Genomic DNA, 14599 nt, shown 5'->3' with positions numbered 1-14599 from the left:
TTTATATTGTGTTATTATCATAAATGTTATATTTTGCTGCTATTTTCATTGTTCTGTTTTAAAATCACTACATCTGTACATGATATTTTAGTAAACAGTGAGAAAATTATAACAGTCTTTTCACAGGTTTAGTTTGAAATGTGACGTAAACAACCTCAGATGTCTTTATGTGAAGAAGAAAAAACATCGCATTAAAAAAAGCCACCCCTCAACACACACACACATACATAGACACTCCCAAACCCTAAATCCCTAATCATTTATCATAGCATATAATGTTTTCAATAAGGATTACAAGTACAAGTAATTCGTTCCACATTTGTATGATACATTCAATCAATGTACACTATATATGTACATGTACCTAGATTATGTCAACCAGCTAAACGTTTATATTTACTGTCCATGATGTTTGCCTATTCTATTTTACTATTTCTGTTCAACTTGAGTGTAGGATAAGAATGGAAAGGTTATTGAAGAAAATCGGAGTGCAATTATGACTGGAACAATATTAGAGAAAGTCAAAGTTGATTCAACTATATCTCGAAGAGTGACGTTGACCTTATCACTTCCGGTAAAGACTCGTGACAAATATATCTGAGTATGAATATCCTTATAGCATTGCAGGGTTCAGTATGGAGTATTATAAGTCAAACTACCGGTAAAATTAAAACAGATAAGTTGTTGAAACCTGAAATGAGAATCAAGCTTTGTGGTTTCGTGAAAAAAAAAAAAAGTTTACAAGCTCCCCTTCTGAACTGGAAGAACAATCAAATACGTATAAATTTGTTAAAGGTTGGCAATACGATCGCTATTGGATTGGTTCATAATGATGAGCGATTCCGCACGACCCTAAATATGCTTTATGTGTATGACGATTAAGAAAACATAATGAAAGCCAAACATAAATAAAAGTAATTCAATCTGGCCATTTGTCAGTTATGAAGTAAAGCTAAAAGTCCAAAAGTCGACTGAAAGTTTGTGACATGGATTTTTTCTTTTAGTCCTTATTTATGTATATGTATTCTATCAAATGAGAGAGGACCATGAAATGATGTCATTGTTTTGAGCTAAATGGCCCTGGTAATCCCCTTCAAGTTGGTACTGACTACTCCCCTTTTCGTTGTCTATGTGTTCAACAGAGTGAGAATGAGAATGATGGTATCATATCGTAGAGAATGAATATCTTACAAACATATGAATAGTCCATGTTATACATGTCACAATTATAAATCAACACAAACAATCATCGTGGTCTCAGTATAACTTATATGTTACTGTGAGGTTAAGATAATAATGCATTCTGGTAGATCGTTATATGATCAGGGAATGCTTTGACCGCACGTGGTTATTGGCTGTTTTCTCGCATTGTCAGATACCTGCTCGACGACTTTGACCGCCAGTGAGGGTGAGATAACCAGTCCTGGCTACCCTGGCATCCCCTACAGTTACCTCAACTGCACGTATGTCGTCAGGGGCGATGGGCAGCACCAGAACATCACCATTGATCTGGTTCAGCTGGACCTGGAAGTTGCTTCCGACTGTAACTTGGACTGGCTTGTTATAGACGATGGTCCACGACTATGTTCAACTGCAGCATTCCATAAGATATGTAAGCACTGACTCCATCTGAAACGAAATACAAAGTGAGAGCTACATGAAATCCATGTGTGCGACCCGTGTGACTGTGACATGGCTGTGTGATCAGTCTGTGTGATCCGTCTGTGTGAACCGACTGCAAGACCCATATGATATCGGGATATCGCTAGGTGATCCGTGTGTGTGAATCGTAAGTGTGATACGTGCATATGATCCGTCTGTGTAGTACGTCCATGAGATTCGTCTGTGTGATCTGTCACTGCGATATGTCTGTGTGATAACGTTTAGTCCTCAAATGACACGTGTGAATAGAAATCGAAGGCGATGTGTTTATTGTTCAAAAGCGAGGGACAACTTTCACCTTTAGTTCGTTTTGCCTCAAGCAAACGTCTATACAACTTGAAGTAGGAGACTCGACTCTTTACCATTGTACTTTATGCTAACATGTTGATCATATCTCCATCTCCATCACGACCATTATAGTAACGTTTTCGTTTCAGATGTCTTCCAGGATAGATTCATCATCAAGTTTAGAACTGATTACAGAAGCACTAGTAGAGGGTTTAAAATCCATTACTCCATTGGCATGGACGCACACGGTACACAATGTCATTACGTTAATAGGCATTTATTGATTCGTGTGTCCTGTTCTCCATAACAATTACAAGTGTTTCATCAAAAATACTTTTATGATACATTGAACCATAAATGATAACTGTCATATCATATATAACTAGAACCTACTAAATATGCATATGAATTTTAGGTCATACTTTCCTCTTTTGAACATGAAGAGCAATCAAACATATGCAAATATCTTAAAGGTAGTCAAAATGCTTTCAAATTGGTTTATTATGCTAAACATTTGTCATCGACCTTAACGATTGTCTATCATGTATGTAATCATTATGGAAGCTTAACTATATCATGTGTCTTAATTACTTGAACTATGGTCACCTTCTTCATTGTAATCAGTCGTTCTTCTTTGACGTCAGTCGTGCGAATAACTAACGTTGTATTCAATTTCGTGGGATTGGGGATTGATGAGACCGAGAATGAAAGACGATTGGCATACATTTAAACCCCATGTTGCAGACAACTGCACTTCCACCCACTTTACGACATCTGGACAGATATCGACGCCATGTTACTCCTGCAACTGCACCAACAACGCTTTCACCAACACCGTCATAGGCAGCGGGAAGTTGCAAATACTGACCCTGGACTTCGTCTCTCTCAACTTCACGACCAGAGCAAACTGTGATCTCGGGTGGTTTACCATTAATGGCGGACCAAAAATATGCACCTCAACACCCTTTAAAAGGACATGTAAGCGGAAACAATGATGCCGTCTGTATGATTTTCTTAAAAATACATATATTTCTTTCTTCAGCTTGAGAGGTGACTGTTGTAAGGAATCAATATATCTGAAAGTGTGACTTATTGTTTTTTAGATGACAGTGGTTTAAACAATATTATATTTTCAAAAACGAAAAGTGCATTGGTCAAAAGGCAAACTGCCTATTTTAAGACATATCCAATACAAGTATTTAACAAATATGGTGAACACTTAGTAAGCTCTGTGCAGCAATGTGGCTCACAAACTATTCTACAATGTTACCAAAGTGATGATTTCCCGTTGTGTGAGTACTAATGAAAACCGACATGGCTGCAAATCAGTTAGCACTTGATGTATGTCATACATGAAGCAGTTTACCCAGGTTTTACATTCCTTCGCGGCTCCTAAACTTACTATTATAAAAAGCAATATGTCTTGAAGTTTAATTCTCAGAATAACATTATACGATAGAGAGATTTTTTGTTCATCTAGAAAATATAATATATTGGGAATAAAATAATACAATATTTACAACACCCTCGGATAATGATAACACGTGTTGACAATTATATATATATATGCAAAGCGGCAATTGCCTACACGTGTTATTTTCTTTTGCGGCAATCCATCATTCCACCCACTTGTGTTATTGCCTTCTACCAAAGGGAAGCTGCTGTAGTTTGTGCGACGTCAAGTATGTTTGTCTGGGCTGTCGTAATGCCATGGAACCCATTAAGACGCCAACAGCTAAAATGAAACAAACTAACTTTTAGGACAGATTTCGGCCAAATCCGCCTTTTTTAAAGTGGGTGAATGACCCCAATCACCAGAGGTCTAAACGCATATATATGGAAACTGATCCTGCTACGGCGCTAGATTTATATCTTTAAATTTAGATCTTCAAAGGTAAAAAACTTGTAAAAATGCCCCAGCTGCGTCCCTATCAAACACTCAATGTCAGTATCATAGACAATTATTTGATAATGACAACAGTTATTCGAGTAATTTTTCCAGATCCCCGATGGTTAATTCTGACTCGATCGCTGATAGACAGTGGCAGCATCATTTTGTTTTGAAAAACTGAAAGTCGTATCTTCCTCACCTTTTATGTGCAACTTTATTGTCATATCAACCAAAAGGATACTGTTTTCATCAGTTGACTTTACCTCGTCATCAAACTTACCCATTATATGATAACTATCTTCTGTGCATAACATAAATACGGTCCCGCGAGCGAGCACAGATTTTATGTTATATATGTGGCAGTATATTATTACGGTGCATTGGTATATTTTTTTTAATAACGTTCAAACCATATAAAAACAAGATCTTCTATCCCACTAAGACGTAATTTTTGCCTAAGACTATTGTGCCCAGCGCTATCAAATTTGATGTTCAAGAAAAATAACCAAAACTTGTCTTGTTTCAGATGCATTTTTTGGCAGTGTAGATATAGTGACCAAAGGTGGAGGTCGATCTGTCAACTCTGTTGGATTTGTTGCTAACTACGTTGTTGAAGGTAGAGTTTGTGTACTTGGTTTGAAATACATGCTTCTGGTAAGAACTAAGGGACTAGATAAGACTAGAAGTCTGTTTTCTTTAAAAGACAACACAGCTCAAAAGTTTATGTAAATAATAACCACACCCACCATCATGCTATGTTCAGCCTCAATACAAACTATCGACCGCAGTGTGGCCATTTTCATCAACACAGAGTAATTCGTGAGCAAAGCCATACTATTTGGCATAGAGATATGTGCATGAGAGAAAGAATGCCTGTAACTCTTTTCTATTAATAATCATTTAAAATCTCACTTTTAATGAGGTCATATCATGCAAGTCACGGTTTTGTAGCCTTAGGCAAGGTTATTGACCCCGCTTGTCCTGTGATGTGAACGAAACAGTTATTTAGTGTGATGTGAAATGCCCATTAAGCGTACTTCATACAGCATAAACAGATACATAAATAAAATTAGTTTATTGTGATGGCGAAAACTGACCAACAAAAGAAACTACACCAATCAACATTTGTTTGTTTCTAAAAATAGAACAGAAGTTAAAATCATTACAAGTTTTACTCATGGAAGAGAGGGAAAAGGAAGGCATTGTGTGCACGGTTGACTGACTAACGTCATGACTGAAAACAGCACATGAAACTCCCTTTAACTCTTCAGAATGTCACACTTGTCAGTCAATATCGCGTATACCCGATACGGGCATCAATGCACGCCCCAACTTGACGATGGGCAGAAGATGTTAGAAGATGTTAGACGTTAGTTGTGTCAACTCATCCTTTGTATAGAGTGTCCTGGTCGTGAATTAATTGACGGTTATTGTGACCCCACAAGTGCTCTACAGATGATAAGTCTGGCCTAGACCTTGTATGGGGTCTTGTGTTATCTTGCTGAAACAAGGCCTGGGGATTCTTTTGCAAAAACGGTAGTACAACAGGGTAGAGAGATTGGTCAGTGGCCCGTGATGTGTCCTTCCAAAATCTCCAGATCTTGGTACTGTAGCAAATGCATTGGTCAGCCAGTTGTTTCGGGGTTTATTGAGCGATTAATGCTCAACTGTTTTTAACACTATTCGGATTGTCCAAATTTTAGTTTTGTAACGTTTCTATGGTTCGTCACTTATGCTGTGTCAATCATCCACATTCTTAGTAATGAAATAGCGCATTCCTGAAGCAGTTGTGAGTACAAACATGTCAAGTTGACCAGTTTTCTGACAGTTTGAAGAAAACAGCACACTGGGCTTTTGCTTCACGTGGTGTTGTAACAAATGGTCTTTTCTTATATACAAATAGTTTTCGTTGCTGCTATTTCTATTGTTGTGTTTCAAAATCACCTACATCTGTACAGTTATTATGTTTTAGTGAACAGTGAGAAAATGTTAACAGTCTTTCCACAGGTTCAATTGAAAATTTGACGTAAAACAATCTCAGCTCTCTTTCTTTTGTAGAATCATATGCATGATTATTCTATCAAACGAGAGACGGCCCTGCAATGATGTCACTGGTTTCAATATATAAGTTCTTTTTGCAAAATGGCTTCGTTTATCCCCTTCAGTCATGTGCTTACTAATCATTTGATTCAATATATTATCAGATAGAGATATATATAATGGTATCATATCGTAGGAAATGAATGCAAATTTCATATACTCCTTGTTTTGTATTTAAGTTTTATAAACCAGCGCAACCAATCCTTGCGTATTTAGCACAACTATTGTTTTGCTGCCAGGTAAGTTGATGATTTTGGTCATTCGAAATGTGATTACCCTCATGAAATGCTAAGACCACAAGTGGTTATCGTGCTGTTTCTCTCATTCTCAGATAACTGCTCGACAACGTTGACCGCCAGTGAGGGGGAGATAACCAGCCCTGGCTACCCTGGTACCGCCTACCACTACCTCACCTGCACGTATGTCGTCGTGGGTGATGGGCAGAACCAGAGTATCACCATAGACCTGCTTCAGCTTGACCTGCAAGTTGTTTCCGACTGTTCCTACGACTGGCTCATCATAGACGATGGCCCTAATCTGTGCTACGAAACAACGTTCCATAAGACATGTAAGCATTGAATCCATCTGAAACGACATACAAAGAGACAGTGCATAAAAGAAGTGTATGATCCGTTTGTCTGATCCGTTTTATGGTATGTATGTGTAATCCACCTGTGTGACCTATCTAGTTGACCAAACTGTATGATCCGTTTGTGTGACCTGTGTGAGTGCGATATCGCTATGTGATCCGTCTGTGTGGTACGTCAGCGTCGTCCATGTGTATGATACATCTGTTGGATATGCATCTGTGAAACGTCTCTGTGATCCGTGTTAATTACATATCTGAATGATCCCTGTAAGTGAACCGTCTGTCTGATACATGTGTATGATATTCCTGTGTGATCCGGCTTTGTGTCCGTCTGTGCGATATGGCTGTGTGATTCTTCTCTGTTATATTATAGGTATTTGCGATACGTCTTTGTTATCTGTATGTGAGTTACGTCTATGATTACTTTTTATCCTCGAATGACACGAGTGAAAAGAAGTACAAAAACGGTGGACAGCTTTCACTCTTGTTCTTTTTGCCTCAAGCTTCCGTCTATCCAACTTGGAATAAGAACCTCAAATAATTACCAATTTAACGTATGATAGCAATGGCGTTGATTATTCAATTCCAGCAACGATCATTGTAGCACCGTTTTTATTTCAGATGCATTCCAGGATAAATTCATCATCAAGTTTAGAAGTGATTACAGAAGCGCTACTTATGGGTTTAAAATGCATTACTCTGTTGGCGTGGACGCACACGGTACACTATCTTTTTACCTTAATACGCATTATTGATTCGTAATAATCACGTATCGTCTCTTCTGTTCTCCATAACAATTATGAGTATTTCATTTACATATGTGTATGATATATTCAACCATATATCATGACTGGGAGTTTATATGTAACTAGATTACGTCAAGCTGTCATATGAGTATATGTACAATCTATGTATTGTTGTCAATCTGTTGGACGGTTACTGAAGCAAACAAGAGATGCAATTAAATATTAATTGCCAAAACAATATCAGAGAAGTTTTGTCTGCTCCAAAAGATTGTTCTACCGTTTGTTGAATTTGGTATTATGCAAAGAAAGCAAACTCCTCCGCTTGCTGTAAAGGTGCTAACCTGAACACTTATGTCAATACTTGTATATCTGAAAGAGTGATATTGAACTTAATGCTTCCGATAAAGAACAACAAACTCACTGATACATTCTCGATAATTCGTGAGTGTACGCGTAGGTTTATACAAATATTTGAATATATGTCAGATATATCTGTGCATGAACTTTATAACATTGTTGGCACCAGTATTGCTGGTCTTGATTCCAACTAGCGGTCGGAGGTGATAAAAGTTAAGTTTTTGAGACACATATTTAAAAGGTTGTCAATACGACTGCTATGAAAAAACTTGAGAATGGTGATCATTCTACTCGGATCTAACGATTGTCTAACATGTGTGATGATTTTGAGAACATACGAAAATGAAACAAAATCATATGTATTAGTCTCACTTCAACTGTGGTAATTTTCTCCATTGTAATCGAGAATTCGTCTTTGGCGTCAATATAGCGGATGACTTCTAGGGATGGGGGATTATTGAAATGGAAAATGAAAGACGATTGGCATACATTTAACTCCCATGTTGCAGACACCTGCACTTCCACCCACTTAACGACATCGGGACAGATATCGACGCCATGTTACTCCTGCAACTGCACCTACAACAACTGCACCAACACCGTCATAGGCAGCGGGAAGTTGCAAACACTAACCCTGGACTTCGTCTCTCTAATCTTCACAACCAGCACTAACTGTGATCTCGGATGGTTTACCATTGATAGCGGACCAAAACTATGCACTTCAACCCCCTTCAAAACAACTTGTAAGCAGAAACAGTGATGCTGTTTGTATGATTTTCTTGACTAATTAATCTATTTTGCTTTCTTTCTACAACTTCAGGGATGACGGTTGAAAGAAATCAATATATCTGAAAGCGTGATAAATTGTTTTTTGAGATGCTAGTGTTTTAAACAATATTTTACTTTCAAAACGGAAAGTGAATTGTTCAATAGGCAAACGGTCTATTGTGAGTAATCCCGTATGCAAGTATTTATCAAATAATGGTGAACACGTTTAGTAAGCTCTGTTTATTGTTGTGGTGTGTTGTTACTGACAAATCATTTCATTATGTTCCCAAAGGGGTAGTAGTTTCCCGATGTACGGGTGCTCAAATAAAACAAACATGGCTGCAAGTTATTTGGTGCTACATCATACATTGGGCGGTTCACCCAGGCTTTACATTCCCACGCGTTTTTAACAGTTACTTTAATGAATAGCAATATGTCTTGAACTTCCATTATTTTTAGAGTGACATCATATCATAAAGAGACCATTACCGCGACATGCTTCCGTATCGAAAAATATCATATGTAAGAATAAACTTTGCATTCCTAATTTATCAAATTTACGATACAAAAACACCCTCGGCTAATTTTCTCGACAAGTGAGTGCGTGAGTTAAAATGCAACGCCACATCCGCAGTGTCTTGGCCATTTTAGTGACAAGAACAGTTATGTTGATAAATGCCACAAAGGACAGCAAAACATTTATTTAACAAATTTCGGACCTAAGAACGAACCATTACAAATACTTAAATATTCTAATCAACATACACATCAATATTACATTTTGAGCTTTTAAAATACAAGCACCAGCAACCAAAGCTAGGCCACCTTACAAGGGAAGACCGTGATTTACATATCCTCAGCTACCTGCATATTCAGCGAATGTTTCGACCAACCTGTGAGGTGAGGTGAGGTGAGGTGAGGTGAGGTGAGGTGAGGTGAGGTAAAATTGGGTTTAACGTCGCGTCCAAGATTATTGCACTTATATAGCGACGTGCATGTACGTGTATGTGTTTGTGTGGCTGCTTTTACTGATGCCGATTTATTGTGCTTGTTCACTGAGATACCATGCCGCATTTTAACATGAATACCCCACTCAGACACAGTATACTGACTCCCGAGCCGACCAGTCCTTGTTTTAGCCCCTTAATGCCAAGCGTCATACAGGGTAACAACAAGTACCCTCTTTTAACGTATTTTGGTATGACGCGGCCGGGGATCGATCCCCGGACCTTCCGCTCTCCGAGCGGACGCTCTATCACTAGATCACGGAGGCGGTCCCAACCTATTTGAGACATCAGATTTATTCGTTGGCTTTCAATCACTATTCTTCAGATGGTGTCTCTATTATGTGGAACAGTTGAAAGTAAAGCACACCACGTGGCACGATCGCAAATACGCATATAAGTAAGTAAGGATAAGAAATTTATGGATGGACAACTTCTTTATTACAATTAAGAGCGACGTTTCGGTGTAGGTTCTAACACCGTTATCAAGCAATTGAATCTACACCGAAACGTCGCTCTTAATTGTAATAAAGAAGTTGTTCATCCATAAATTTCATATCCTTACTTAGTACTCCAACTTCTAAATGCCTATCAAAGAAGTTACGCATATAAGTACTTTCTTATATGCATATTCTGACGCTAAAATATTCTGTAAATGTAAACTAATCATGAACAGACTCAATTATTCTCAAAGTCAATGTGTCTGATCAATTCAAAGTACCGAATAATACAGTACTGATATCAAAACGCTCCTTGTGGAAATAACATGTTGAATTTATGTAACTAAAAACTGAAATCAATAATGAAGCCACAACTAGAAGTTAAATGAAACATTCATCCTGTGTGACCATTGAAGTCACTGCAATTTATTTTACAACGAATAAGCTTTTAAATTCATGTTCCATTTTGTTGTCAATAACTTATGTTCACGGGTTACTGGTTACGTTTTTATCATAATTACTCTATTTTAGAAAAAGACAAAGATTGTTTGAAGGCTATTCTGCTGTAGGCGATATTTCGAAGTTCGTAAACAGTTGACCATAGGGCTCGTTTTGGTAATAATACCATTGACATGCATTTTCCGCTATAATACTTTACAAAGTAAATTAATGTTTTGTAAGGACATCCTGATATCATTACAAAAATGTCTGGCATTGAAGTTACTGTTCTCTTTCTTGCAAAAAGATTCGGTTTCCCAGTTTTTGACCAGTTTGAAAAGTATTATCAATTCTATATATAAAGACATACTTAACTATTCTGGGTCATCTGTAATGTCAGATGGAGCTGTTTCATCAGATTGTCCAAACACAGTTTTGTGGGATTTCTGCAAGCACTAATTTCAAGTTAGATTTATAGCCGTATATTTCTACATTTTTTCTTCTTTTTAAAAGAAAACAACCCCATATCCCACTTAATTAATTACTTTTGTGCCGAACGTTATCAAATTTGAGGTGCAAATAAGACTAAAACCAAACTTGTCTCGTTTCAGATGCGTTTTTTGGCAGTGCAGATATTGTGACCCATGGTGGAGGTCGATTTGTAGGCAATTGTGGTGGCTTTGTTGTCGACTACGTAGTTGAAGGTAGAGTTTGTGTACATGGTTTCAAATACATACTGAACATTAAATATCAAGCTTAGTTAAGGGACACGATAAGGTTAGGAGTGAAGTGAACAAAGACTAGATGATACAAAACTTCAACCACGAACAACTTTGTGATGTTTGTCTGTGCATATGGAATCCATCTGAATGATAAAGAACTGACCATTGAATAGATGAGGGATATAATGTTAGGACTGAAGCGGCAATAGACGTGAACTTAATACCAAAGTAAGTTTTACCTTTATACGCAATATTTCCTATAATGAATAAACCTTGTTCAAAATGTCCAAGATGCCCCATCAACATGTAAAGTACATTAATCTAGCATTTACTCTGTTGTTTCAGATGTGGACAGCAATCTACTAACCTACACCACAAATAGCGGCAAGTTGGTCGGTCCATTATTTCCTGGAGCAGGTTCATCCAGTTTTGTTACCACCACCTATATCATCGTTGGCCATGTTCCCAAACAGAGCCTCATCTTAGACATCACACTCAGCCCTCACTCTAGTGGATGTTACACTGCTAAACTGACCCTAAATGGCACAGAGTATCTGTGTGATGCTGGACGATACAGCAGGACATGTAAGTTCTATCAGCCCGTGTTTGTGCATGTGATACACGTGTCGTTTGTGTATTGTGATATGAAAAATACACGGCAGTGGCAACAATATCAGTCCACCTCATGAGCCTGTGTGTGCACGTGTTGTTTGTGTACCGGTAATAAGCCCAACTTGCATTATCTGATCTTATAGAATGACATATAGTAATTGTTATCGTACGCAACCTTGTGGTGTTAACGGCTTCATACCTAGGTTTCATTTTGTCGGCAAAGTAGTACCCTGCTAGTGTTATCCGGCCGGAAATCGGTTTCCAAAATGGTATCTAAACTTTACTTTACAAATAAGTAAGAAACAAGTTAGGTCTTGTCTCGAATTGTGTCGCTCTTCCATCCGTACCCCATGAAGACCCATGCTTATCGTGAGAGACCGACCACTTGACATGGTTAAGAAACGGGGGCTGCGATTTTTACGGGGAAAATAATATCATACCAGAAAATGCTTATGCTTCAGTTTGTTGAAAAACAAAGAAATTGCCTTCCTTTAAACATCCATTGTTGCAAGACGTTTTTGTTTTAGTATATTGAGGCTCAGTTTTATTTTATCTAGCTATGCAGCTGCAGCTGAAAATATCTTGTCTCAATGCAAAACATATCTGCTCCGCCCCCCGTTTTCTCAAATAGTGATAATACAAGGTGTTAGCAAAAAGGTGGGCGTGTCCTGTCCCACCGGTAGGATCCACCACAAACACACGCATAGACAAGTCAACCGTCCACCTGAAAAAAAATGTTCTTAACATATCTTCCATATAACTCTTGACATGTGTACTGAGGCCTTGAACAACAAACTTTTCAGAAGGGCAGATAGACTTTGGATGACAGCTGACTAGGACAGAATGGGTTTATTCCAATTGTTTTCTCATTTACGTTTTGTGCATTCACAACATTATATTTGTAGCAGTTTAAAACTTGTCATGATATCGATCGTGACGGCGACATTTCGACTCCTTTCCTCTTTCAGATTTCTCACAGAATGATTTCACCATGAAATTCCTTTATTTATATAACTCAAGTTTTCTCATTCACTATGAGAAAGAAGATATAACAAAAGGTAAACCACACTTGTAATACTTAAATCATATTCTTGTAATGAATATGATTAATAGCATATTACGTTCAGCGACCTGAAGTTTTAATTTCTATAAAATAGTTGAGAAAATGCTGTAACTTCTTGATTAAAATGTGACAATGTTTTTCATAATGTTTTAATCATTACAATACAGATGTTTGATAGTATTTTATATATTATTATGAGTGGATGGAGGGAGGTAGCGAGGGAAGATTGGATGGATGGATGGATGGATGGATGATGGATGGATGGAGGGAGGGAGGGATGGGTGCATTCGAAGGATGAATGGTTGGATTGATTATGGAATGATGTTTTGAATGAATATGTATGATTGGCGGGGATTGCTAACACAAGTTACCGAGGACAAACGGCCCAAGGTAAGTGTTAATTTAAACAAAGACATTTTAGCACCTAACGATGAGACGGCCAGACAAGGTACATATACGCCTGTATATTTCAATCTTTATACCAAATGCTTATCCATCTTTAACACTGATTCCAATGTAGATGTCAGATCTTTGTGATTTATATCATCTTTGTGTCATTACGCATTGTGATTCCTCTCCACATCAAAGCAGTGCTCTGTGGCTTATTGACATTTCTCTATATTCTGCTCGGAACAGATGTTTTATTGAATGATGTTTTGTATCGGTATGTCAACGGCAGAATAATCCAGGTGGGGTTTGTGACCAAAGCCTTCTTTTCCATGTTATTACAAAACAAACACGTAAGTACGTTGTTTCTATTCTATGGATCAACCAACTAAATCAAATTTTAAGAAATTATTTTGTTGCAAATCACACAAACCATGTAAAAAAACAACATAAAACAAGTTTATATCTTTTTAATGACAATTGTAAACCTAGTACTTTAGTTTTCAGTTATCTGATGTAGTACAGAGTTCCACTTGTTAAAATCATATTACCGCGACTGTATTCCAATACATATAGATACACATGGAGAGAGACTGCTGTACCTCCAAAATGATATTTACCTGTATGGTTATGATTTGCGAAGGGCTTCTAAACATAAACTCCACCATGCTGATACTACTCTACATCAGTGCACATTGTTTGTTATCTAGCTTAGGTTCCTCCTAATACGGATGCAAGATGCCAGACAAGGCCAGATACTGGAAGATGTGGATTCACGCCTGGTACTGACTAATTAGCCAAACCTTTTGGCGTCATACAGTTTCAATCCTTTAGAACACAAACTGATCACTTTGAAAGATGTGAACTTTTGCTATCAACATATTCCAAATGTCCATTGATGACCTGCCTTTGCGGAAATCTGTCGAATTACTAGAGAATTGAAAGTTTTACCCATTCTGTTAAGAAAACATGTTTTATTTCAGTGAAACTTCTTAGAGGTGTTCAACTGAAAAGCACAATAGGGAAACAACATTATAGACAATATGTGGAAAGTATCAACAGTAGGAAACATATTCCGAAAAGGTGAGCACACATGTGTATCCTGCATCTTCGGTGGCACTCATAACAGACACATGCAAAGGCAAGTCCTGTTCTCCTGAATAAAAAGAATTGCATCAGTTTGTCACTAATGCGTCAAATTTGGAAATGTTACCCATATATCTACCATAAGACTATTTTATAAATATACTGAGGCCTTGAATATTGTAACATTGATCAAAAAGCGTTTGAGCAAGATTCGTATGACACTCTTTAAAATCTTCAAAGATAGGGTATAGTCGATTGTGCATTAAAAGTTTTGATTTAGCCAATCTTACAGAGCTTCCGATTCTTATTCATAAAGAAATAGATCAGCAAGAAGGGAAGCACAATTAGTGTTTATGGGGATGCCAACGTCTTGTGGTAAAAGGCGACTAACGGAATAGAGTGGTCAGACTCTCTGACTTGGCTGATGCATGTCATCGTATCCAAAT

The 14599-nt window shown here is 37.6% G+C and overlaps 1 protein-coding gene across 1 annotated transcript in view; it reads left to right on the top strand.

Annotated features, from left to right (window-relative positions):
• LOC124146858 (cubilin-like) overlaps positions 1-14599 on the top strand; it is a 275948-nt gene that overhangs the window by 98711 nt on the left and 162638 nt on the right. The window contains exons 11-17 of the mRNA XM_048385784.1: positions 1376-1612; positions 2100-2198; positions 2695-2928; positions 4368-4457; positions 6273-6509; positions 7152-7250; positions 8143-8376. Of these exons, the coding sequence (XP_048241741.1) occupies positions 1376-1612; positions 2100-2198; positions 2695-2928; positions 4368-4457; positions 6273-6509; positions 7152-7250; positions 8143-8376 (1230 nt within the window). The remainder of the gene's footprint in view (positions 1-1375; positions 1613-2099; positions 2199-2694; positions 2929-4367; positions 4458-6272; positions 6510-7151; positions 7251-8142; positions 8377-14599) is intronic.

Source organism: Haliotis rufescens, unplaced genomic scaffold (assembly GCF_023055435.1).
Source record: "Haliotis rufescens isolate VD_foot unplaced genomic scaffold, xgHalRufe1.0.p SCAF_6, whole genome shotgun sequence".
NCBI classification, from domain to species: Eukaryota; Metazoa; Mollusca; class Gastropoda; order Lepetellida; family Haliotidae; genus Haliotis; species Haliotis rufescens.
This window is presented reverse-complemented; position numbering and strand designations above follow the sequence as displayed.